Source organism: Cibotium barometz, chromosome 46 (genome assembly GCF_041138505.1).
Source record: "Cibotium barometz isolate CiBa-2024 chromosome 46, ASM4113850v1, whole genome shotgun sequence".
Taxonomy (NCBI): Eukaryota; Viridiplantae; Streptophyta; class Polypodiopsida; order Cyatheales; family Cibotiaceae; genus Cibotium; species Cibotium barometz.
In genome coordinates this window covers 45368553-45379040 of record NC_141091.1, presented here as the reverse complement: position 1 = coordinate 45379040, position 10488 = coordinate 45368553, and the positions used below count along the sequence as shown (strand labels likewise).

The 10488-nt window shown below is 40.2% G+C and overlaps 1 protein-coding gene across 1 annotated transcript; it reads right to left on the bottom strand.

Annotated features, from left to right (window-relative positions):
- Positions 1–6718: 6718 nt before the first annotated feature.
- Positions 6719–8514, bottom strand: LOC147612270 (GDSL esterase/lipase At1g29670-like). Its single transcript, XM_086784295.1, has 4 exons — positions 8390–8514; positions 8077–8249; positions 7643–7910; positions 6719–6769 (listed from the first exon to the last, which is right to left on the bottom strand). Exons 2-4 carry the CDS (start codon positions 8122–8124, stop codon positions 6741–6743), a joined length of 345 nt encoding a protein of 114 aa, XP_086640421.1. The 5' UTR covers positions 8125–8249; positions 8390–8514; the 3' UTR covers positions 6719–6740.
- Between the last annotated feature and the right edge of the window lie 1974 nt (positions 8515–10488).

Sequence of the window (10488 nt, the reverse complement as noted above, 5' to 3'; positions counted from 1 at the left end):
TTATACACCCACTTACAGCAAATATCTTTCTTTTCTTTAGGCAATGGCACCAAATCCCAAATCTCATTTTCATACAATGCATCCATCTCCCCATACATAGCTTTCTTCCAACATATATTTCCAATAGCCTCATCAAACATGTGGGTTCTACAACTTGCACAACTTTTGCCATAGATGCATAGTGATGTGCAACATAACCATCATAAGTCAACCCCTGCACAAGGTTTTTGACTCTTCCAGATTTTCATAACTTTGTATTCATGGTTTCCATAGCCTTCTTCAAACCAGGTGTCCTCATTGCTAGAATCCTGAGCTCCTCATCATCAAGGCTCATCTTTGAGCTACTATAATCTGCATTAACAAGAGAATGCCCTACAGAAATATCACGCATACCAAGGGGCTCAACTACTTTCTCTTTGCCTTTATGTGATGTACCAACTACATTTTCAAGACCAGTATTATGACGCAGCTACCACTACATGGTCTATCAAGAGAACCACTGGATGAGGACTCTCCTAGTCCACTCAATGATTGTAATTGCTGACTTGCATTCTGTGCAACCACATTTCCAGTTACATCATCCCCAACATCTTTTTCAGTAGCATACCAGCTACTCATCTCATCAAATACAATATCCCTACTTACCGTCAATTCACGTGTAGCAGGATTATAGAATCTATATCCCTTTTGCGCTTTCAAGGAAATACCCAATAAACATAGATTTTGTGGATCTAGCTTGGTACTACGTAACTCATTTGGCACATGCACATGCAATACATCGAAAAACTTTCAAGTAAGACAAATCAGGCTTCTTGCCAATAAACTTCTCCTCAAGCGTTACATCATGTTTGGCTGCTGCAACATAGGAGTCATGTTCATGATATAAACTGTTGTAGACACAACCTCAGCCCAATAGCTATGTGGGATATTCTTCTTTGCCATCAATGCTCGTGCTATCTCTGTAATGTGCCTGTTTTTCCACTCAGCAACTCCATTTTGCTATGGAGTGTATCTACATGTAAATTGTCTCTGAATGCCATTCTTTTGCAAGAATTCAGAGCACTCATTGGAGAAGTATTCTCCTCCTCCATCTGTCCTTAGGCACTTCACATGCTTTCCTGTCTGTTTTTCAGCCATAACTCTGAAATTATGAAAATGAGTGAACACTTCACTCTTCTCCTTCATGAAATATACCCACACTTTTCTCGTGTGGTCATATGAATGTTACATAGTACCTATAGCCACCCATAGACATAGTCTTCGTAGGATCCATACATTTGAATGCACAACATCTAGTACATTCCTGCTCACATTTATGTAATGTGGAAATACATGTTTTGTTTGCTTTCCAAATTGACATGCTTCACAAACTTTATGCATATCTTCAACTTTAAACTTAGGCAGCCCTGTCGCAATTTCCTTAGTCTCTGCATGGACTTCATTCTTTGTACATTTACATGCCTAATTCTCTTATGCCAAATTTCTGTATCTGCAACAACTCATGAACCATTTGCAAACATTGCAGCACTCACTTCAGCATATTTAAATTCAATTTAAACATTCTACCCACTTTGTTATCTTCAACCAACCTGCACTTTTCTTTAAAGTCTTCTATATAACAACCATCAGGATTAAATCGGACCTGTAAACCTTTCTCAATCATCTGGCCAACAGAAACTAGATTCTTTGTAATATTCGAAACATGAAGTACATCTGCAAGGTACTTCACCTTACCATCTCACCTTACCATCCTGCATGGCCAATGGCACATCTCCAACATGGGCAATCGGATGAGCAGTGTCATCTCTTATTTCAACAAAACCTGGTCTTTCAAGATTCTTCATTTCCTTGAACCACTCACCATGACTTGTCATGTGGTTCAAAGCACCTAAATCAACATACCATACATCATCCTTACATGCTACTACATCATTTCTAAACACAGCATTAACTACATGTTGCATAACAAACAACCTCTCATTATCCTCGTTATTTCTACTAGAGGATGCATAGTTGTTTTGCTACACTTTTTCATTTCACATGTCACTTTGCTTCTAATAGCAATCTACCTACACATGCCTAGGTGCTGCTGAGACCATAATTCTAATTACCTATTCAGCCACCACCTTGGCCATGTCCATGACCTCTACCTCGTCCTCTACCTACACTTGTGTAGAAGACCTACTGCTCTAAACTGTTTTTGTTTTGTAAAAACTGTTGATCTTCACCCCAGTTCTTCTCTTCAATGATCAGCATTTGACACCAAATCTATGAAGTTAGGAATGTTCTCCCAAGTTTGAATAGACATCTTGAATGCCTTGTATTGTGGCTCGAGATCACGTAGACACCACCTCATCATCATCAATAGAAACACCAATTAATTCAAGGGATTCCACAATGCCCTTGATCTTCAAGGCATAATCATTCACAGACATATTCTTCTTCTCCATAGTATGAAGCTCATTCTTTAACTGAATCTTTCGTGCCTTGGTATTAGTTTCATACAGCTTCACCAAGGTGTCCCATGTCTCCTTGGGTGACTTTGTATCCTGTATATGCCCAATCATAGTGTCCTATATATACTAATAGAAAGCCAATACATGACTTTCCTTGCTCCTTGATTCCAATCCTTAAACTCTTTTACATCTATAGTAGTTGAATTAATCTCTGGTATCTCCGATGCCTCCTCATGTTGTTCACCTTCTCAATGTAGTCCTAGTAAACTTTTCCCATCATAAAATTTGTCAATCTAAACCTCCAAGCATGGAAGTTGTTTTTGTCAAGTTTATCTGCAACAATTTGGTTTATTCCATCATTTGACATCTTTTCTCTAACACAAATTTACCAAAAATAACACTCTTGTTTGACCTGCACAAACTGTTGTATTCTCTGCAACGGTACTATACTACACCCAAGCTGTCACAACTAGTGATCTCAATTTGCATACATACACCCAATGAAAACTTTGATACCTCTTTGTAGTACACACTATGTATACACAACCAATCGCCCTTCCCACAGTTCCAAAAATAGAGTTCTGCTCTGCAGAGAATCGAAACTTACCCGCAGTGCGAATGCCTATGAATTAAAAAACGGAGGTCAAGATGCGCCCGAAATGCATTTTCGGTCCGATAAACTTTGTCCAACGGTGTCTAATGGACACTATAGTCACCCTTAGCTCTCCTTCCATAAATAAAGCTCCTCAATCAGAGTTTGTTTGTCGGTGCCTCCTCTCGAGCTCTCGACGATAAGGGTGTAGTAGCCAACATAAAGGGGGAAGAGTAGATGAAGCACTTACCCTTGTACCACTTCCTCTGTTTCGCTTGCTTGCCGCTCAGCCCTTAGCATGAACCAAACTGTGATACCATGAAAAGATGCAGGAGAGGAGAGAGCTTGAGCTCTTGCAAGAACACACACACTCACACAAATCCTAGAAGAGAACACACAACGTGAGAGGCTGAAAATTCTTCTTCTTCTTCACACAACAAAAGAGGTCTACAAAAAAGAAGATAAAGTGACTAACACACATAAGAGGATTGGGTGGATGTGGACTAGTCGGTGTTGTCTAGTTGTAGAATCTCTGGTGAAGATATGTCGGTGCCAGCTACCAACCCTTCCAACGATGTAAATGTCGAATGGTCATGCAGGCACCTCATGAGTGTCAACTCATGTTCACCTTGATATCTCAACACTATGTGTATGGCCAACTTCGATGGCACTCATGGAGGCAACATCCCTCTCCCTTTCTCTCGAGGGATGAAGAGATCCTCTTGAGCACCATCTTCCTTTTCCTGACAGAAGATCTTCCCTCTACACTAAATGATGAGGTTTGGGACTTCAAGGAGGAGGACACCGAAGGAGGAGATAAGGGAAGCACTCTCTCGGCAGGCAAGCGAACAGACACTCTCTTGTAGGACATACATTGTAGCACATTCTCTGTTGGAGCAAAGTCTCATTTGTATCATTCTTTTGAAATTTGGTTGTAAAGTGTTACGCTCTTGTTGTGTTTTGTCTATCTCTCTCTGTTAGCGAGGTGAGTGAGGGGTCAGTGGTGGTGGGTGTGAGTGAGGCTTGTAGGGTCAGTGGTGGTGGGTGTGGTGTGAGTGAGGCTTGTAGGGATACTATAGTGCTAGGTGGTGTGGTCGGAGAGCACAGTAGATAGTGTAGAGAATAGGTCTTGCATATCTAGCCAATGAGGTCGACTCATCCTTGGCGAGTATACTTCTCTGAGAGGATCCATGCTCCCTTTCCCCAACCCTAGTGTTTGTGTCGATAGATCTCAAGTTCCCTAGCAAGGACCGGCAGAGTCATCTACAATATACCTCTTTTGAAGATTCATTTCCTAGGAGTCATAACTATAAATTTGCATGTATCCTCATAACTATAAATTTGCATGTATTCTCAAAATAATGACTTTCAAATGAAGACTAAAATATGATTAATTTAGGTTCTAAAATGGTTTATCTCTTACACCACACACATTAAAAATCATGCTCTCAAGATATGTAGCACCACACCTTGAAAGTGTAACAAATGTGCCTTTTATATACATACTTTTAAGACTTGAAATTTAGGCTCAAGGTGTTACTCTCACACTACACATCAAAAATCATGCTCTCCCAATCAATGTAGCACCACACCTTGAAAGTGCATTTGAAGGTGTAATGAATGTGCCTTCAATGTACATATTGACTATCTGTCGATAAACATTGTCGGTAAAGTGAATACCATCCCATACTAAGAAAGTGTTGGGATCATCACATAGAACACTTGTTGAACTACAGGAAGCCAAAGGGTTATATCTATCTACAGTTGCGGCGGCCAAGAGACTTGGTGCTCCACAACATGTGTTTTGTACATCAATAAGTCCTGAAACAATATCAATCCAATTTGTAACTATTCAAGGGTCATACATCTTAAGTGAAATAATTGTGATAATTTACATTGAAAGATTCATTGATTGAAGAGTTTATCACAAGATGATCTATGTTATAGCCATGATTGTTAATGTCAAGATAAGTGTATGCACCCAATGTATCTAGCACAAAAAGACAAGATTACACAAGTATAGGTTCCAGTTCATGCAAACATAATAATTTCATATGATTTTGTTTTAATATTGATTAGGTTTTGATAAATATTACAAATAAGAAAGAAACTACTCAAGTTTGACCATTTTATTGGTTACCATATCTTTCTATATAGAAGCAATGATCCACGCTTAAAGAAGCAACTTGCCAACTTCTTTGTTGACAACCATAACTAGTTTGATACTAGCAATTTCACTTAGGAATAAGTATTGTTACAAATAAATAAGGTGCCAAAGAATGTCTTCCATCACATTTAGACTTGAAATTAATTTGGTGCATTTTTTTATCAGTTTCCTTTATAAAATATGTCTTTATCTCCCTTCCTCATTTGTGTTGAGTTCCTTTAGATTTTGAAATCTACAACTATAACATGTACGAAGAGGTGGTGACACATGTCTTGCCCTTCAACAAATTTTATCTTGTGTACTTTTTGGTGTGCTGGTTATAAGTATAATATTTTATTAAAAACCTAACGATAGCCTCATCTAACTTACATTTTGCCTAATTTTTACTACTTATGTAATTGGAAATGATTCCTCATTACTATTACTTTGCTTGTTTAAGCTTACTTCTCTGACTTGTTGATGATGTATTGACTCACGAAGGGGTAACATTACTCTTGAGAATAATATAGGACATAAAAACACATTCATTTTCACTCCTTCGCATGAGTTATTCACTTATAATCTCTCTCTCTTTCTCTCTTTCTCTCTTTCTCGCTCTCTCTCTCTCTCTCTCTCTCTCACACACACACACACACACATACATTTTCTCTCTTTCACATGAATTATTCACTTTTAATCTCTCTCTCTCTCTCTCTCTCTCTCTCTCTCTCTCTCTCTCACACACACACACACACACATACACCACCACAAAAACCTAAGTAGCCACACACACCCCCAAGCAACCAGACTTGAAAACCACGTTTTAATATTAGTATGTTTTCGATTATAAGTTCTCTCTCATTATATACATACACACACACACATATATGTGTGTGTGTATGTATGTCTGTTTCACACACACACACACACATGTATATGTGTATGTATGTATGTTACACACACACACATATGTATATGTGTATGTATGTATGTTACACACACATACACACACATACACACACACACTCATGCACACACCATAGAAGTAGAAGTGTACAGGATGAGGGTTAGAATAATTCTGCAAAAGCTAAATGTCACATATAAGTAATTACAATTTTTTATCTTCTTTTTTAGTGGAGGCTCTTGAAAAGAACTACAGTTCCAAATTTCAATGTAGCTTAGAATTGAATGAACAATTATACCTATGGAGGTGGAGCCCTTTATAATATATATGCGTGCTTTAGGAAGGATAAAAAGGAAAAACATATACTAGTAGAAAATCTCTTACATATATCTAGACTAGATAGTAGAGGGCCGAGGAGTTGAGTGAGGTCATTTATGTAATTATAGTCATAATTTACAATATTATGGAAAGACATCCATTCACAAAGGGGAGTTTGCAACTTGTCGAGATTGGTCATGATCTCATTGAAAGATGAGCAGAGTTCCAAGAAGATGAAGCTCACATTGGGCAAGAGGTTCTAAAGAGACTCACTTAACCAACCCCTAGAGTCAGTGTAATTGCGGGTAATGTCGTTCACCCATGCTATACACCCTCGCTCGTCCAATGTTTGTCTACGAGGCCAGCAAAATACTTGATGATGAGGTTGCATCCCATCAAGCCTACACTGCTTATGCATATTAGAATGAGGGAAAGATGTGGGGACACGTCCCCACAAATCTCATCCATCTATCCACGTTTTTTTTTGCAGACACTATGCAGATATATACGTTGCTATGAACATTGTTGTACATGCGGCTATGGACGTTGTTGTACATGCAATATTGATGTTGTAGCCGTGCGCTCATAGCCGCGTCCATAGCCACACTTATAGACATGTGGGGACAGAATGAGGGATAAATGTGGGGACACGTGTCCACAAATCTCACCCATTCTGTACCTATTTTTTTTTTGTAGACAGGACGCGGCTATATATGCGACTATGAATATTGTTATACACATGGTGATTGACGCTGTTGAAGCCATGTCCATAGCTACGCTTATAGATATTTGGGGACACAATGAGGGAGAGATGTGGGGACACATGCCCCCACAAATCTCACCCATTATGTAGCCTTTTTTTTTTTGCAGATAGTACACAGCTATATACACTACTATGAACACTGTTGTATACGTGACTATGGATGTTGTTGTAAACGCGGTGACACTATTGTAGCCGCGTCCATAGCCGTGTGAATGTTTTTTTCTATTTATAGATCCTTTGAAATTTCTGCGTATCTTCACGCGGTTGTGCTCTTCGTTTGTTGTAGTGGTAAAAAATCTCTTGCATACATCCAGACTACATACTAGAGGCACCTAGATCTAGAGGAGCTGAGTGAGGCCATTTATGTAGTTTTGGTTTGTGTAATTATAGTCCTAATTTACAATATTATGGCAAGCGATCCATCCACAAAGGAAGTTTTTAAAGGCGGGTAGAGAGAGAATACCATAATGACCGGGATTGGTCATGATCTCGTCGAAGGCCGAGTAGAGGTCCAAGAAGACGAAGCTGGCATTGGGCAAGAGGTGCTGAAGAGACTCGCTTAACCGGCCCAGAGAGTTAGTGTAATTGCGGGTAATGTCGTTCACCCATGCCATACACCCTCGCTCGTCCAATGATTGTCCGCGGCCGGCAAAATACTTGATGTTGGGGCTGCATCCCATCATGCCTACACCGCTTATCATAAAATTGCGCGCCCCCGTGTCGTACAAGAACTTCACGATAATTAATTAGAGATTAATGAGCGGATGCAAAATTGAAATAAAATTAATTAGAGTATCAGTCAGCTGCAGCTGCATCGCGCACCAGCGGGCGAGTGCAGGTGGGCTTGATGCATGCATTAATGAGCTGAGATTAAGAAATTGATTTCGCACAAATTACCCGGATAGTATCGGCAACCTTGTCCACGACGAGGGGTAGCAAGTTCATGATTTCTGCATGTGTAAATCCGGCCACGACCAAACCAGAAATGTCATTTCCACCGATTTCTATGAAGCAAGTAGCTTCCGCTACAGTTGATGGATCCGGGAAAGTGGTCACGCCTCCTTTCAAACCTAAAAGTAAAATAAATATTAACCAATATGTGGCTTTTGCTGGTTATACGTAGGTTATAATATGATTTCTCTATAAGCATTATCAACCCATGTTCTTGCTTAGAAAATTATCCTCAGACTGGACTGTGAGAAGTGTGTACCTGCTTCCACAAATTGCAAGAAGGTCCGATGCCATTGTAATTGAACGTCTAGTGTGCAGGTGGTATAAGGGATAGTCCCAAGCTCTACAGAGTAGGAGTAATTGAGAGCTGTGGCGCTGCCCACTGCGTAGTTCCGTGAGAGAAGTCCGTCCCGACAAAGTCCAAGAAAGGTGGCAAGAAAGGGAGGCCCAGCGACTGCACTGCAACACCATAGCCCTTCCCCCCCCCCCCCCCTCCCCACACACACACACAAAAAAAACAAAATATGTACTTGTTAGAGGATTAACACCGTCTTGATATACTTGTGGCGTCCTGATGCAGTAATACCAAATGCAACGTCTACTTGCCTATACAATCAATGATTAAACGACCATCCGAGAAGCGTTGCGCCCCAGCTTTGAAGTAGGTTCTTCCATAGGGAAGGAAAGACGGTGATAGGAAGGCCGGGTTCCATGTTCTCACGAGGTTGCCTGTGTCCGAGAGAGAGTCCCCAAACGCAAACACAACCGAGGGGCACCCATCACTACTTCGTGCCGGAGTTGAGGCGGCATGGCAAATGAGCACCAACATGAATAATACTATTTGGAAAGCCGGCCAAAAGCTGGCCATAATTACATGGTGACTTGAATAACCCATGCCAAAATCCCTGCCCTCACTCTCTATATTATACCACTTACTTATAGCTGAGTGCATGTGAAGCGATCCAAAAGGCGTGATGCGGATGAAACCAAAGCGGCTGCCGGGGCTCCATCATTCACAGCCTCTAAGTGATTAGGGTAGGTGAGGAGTCTTTCGAAAGCAACTATACAGGGGAGGGCCGCAGGTCCTTATTAGTGGGAGCCTGCTTATCGGATCATGTACGAAAGGAAAGGCACACGGTGTAACCAGGTGATCTGTAGAACTCTGTCGCAAGGTCATTTGTAGTCTTCATGGATGCCTTCAGAAACTGTAGATCATCATATATTTAAGGAAAGCACAACCCCAGAAAATGGCACATGTTGATGGGAGCTCACCAGGAATGATTTTTTAATATAAAACTGGGATATAGTAGAACCCAACATAGTTAAGAGTTGTCTTTACAGGTAATTTTTGAAATTGGAAGGGTAAAGCTTATGATGCCTCTTCAAAGGAGAGGGCCCATTCCTAGGGGGAGAATCAATGTTAGAGAATAACATTTTACCCACCCACTAATAAAAAAAAGACAAGTTGGAGTACAATCAAGTTGGAGTACAATGGTTTTCCTATTTAAAATCTTATTATTGACTGGTTTTTAGAACTAAAAACTTATAAATTTTATCGATTTACAAAAAAGGAGTTGCAAATTACTCGCTTTAAATTGTGATGACCGCATCTGCAAGCATGTTTCACCTGCAAAGTTCAAACGCAGTCGCCAGGGCCGAGGGCAGAGGCGCACCTTACTCGCTTTGAATTGTGATCAATGTGATAACCGAGTCTGCAAGCATGTTTCACGTTCCAGCGAGATATATCTCCACAAGTGCTCGGAAAAAAAGTTGGGAAAACCTCCGTGTAAAAATTGTCAAATTATTTATAAAGGAAAATTTCCAAATCTGAAGGTTTTTGTTTTATAACTTCTCAAAATTTGGAGGTATTTGTACTTTAAAGTTTTAAATTTGAACGTGTTTTCCAGGTGCAAGCTACACTAAACTAGGCTTTTTTTCGAACACTTATCTGGAGCCTCCAACCATTTATGAACACCATCTGTTTAGTTGACTCTTGTCTGAAGGAGAAGGGTGAGGTATACTGCATTCAGATGTATGGGGTCCTACGAAGACCATGTCTATGGGAGGTTGCAGGTATTATGTGACATTTATTGATGACCACACAAGGAAAGTGTGGGTATACTTCATGAAGGAGAAGGGTGAGGTGTTCACTCATTTTCAGAATTTCAAAGTTATGGTTAAAAAGCAAACAAGGAAAGATACACTCCATAGCAAAATGGAGTTGCTGAGCGGAAAAACAGGCACATTACTGAGATTGCGCGATCATTGATGGGAGAGAAGAATATGCCGCATAGCTATTGGGATGAGGCTATTTCTATAGCAATTTACATCATAAATAGGACTCCAACTGTAGCCATA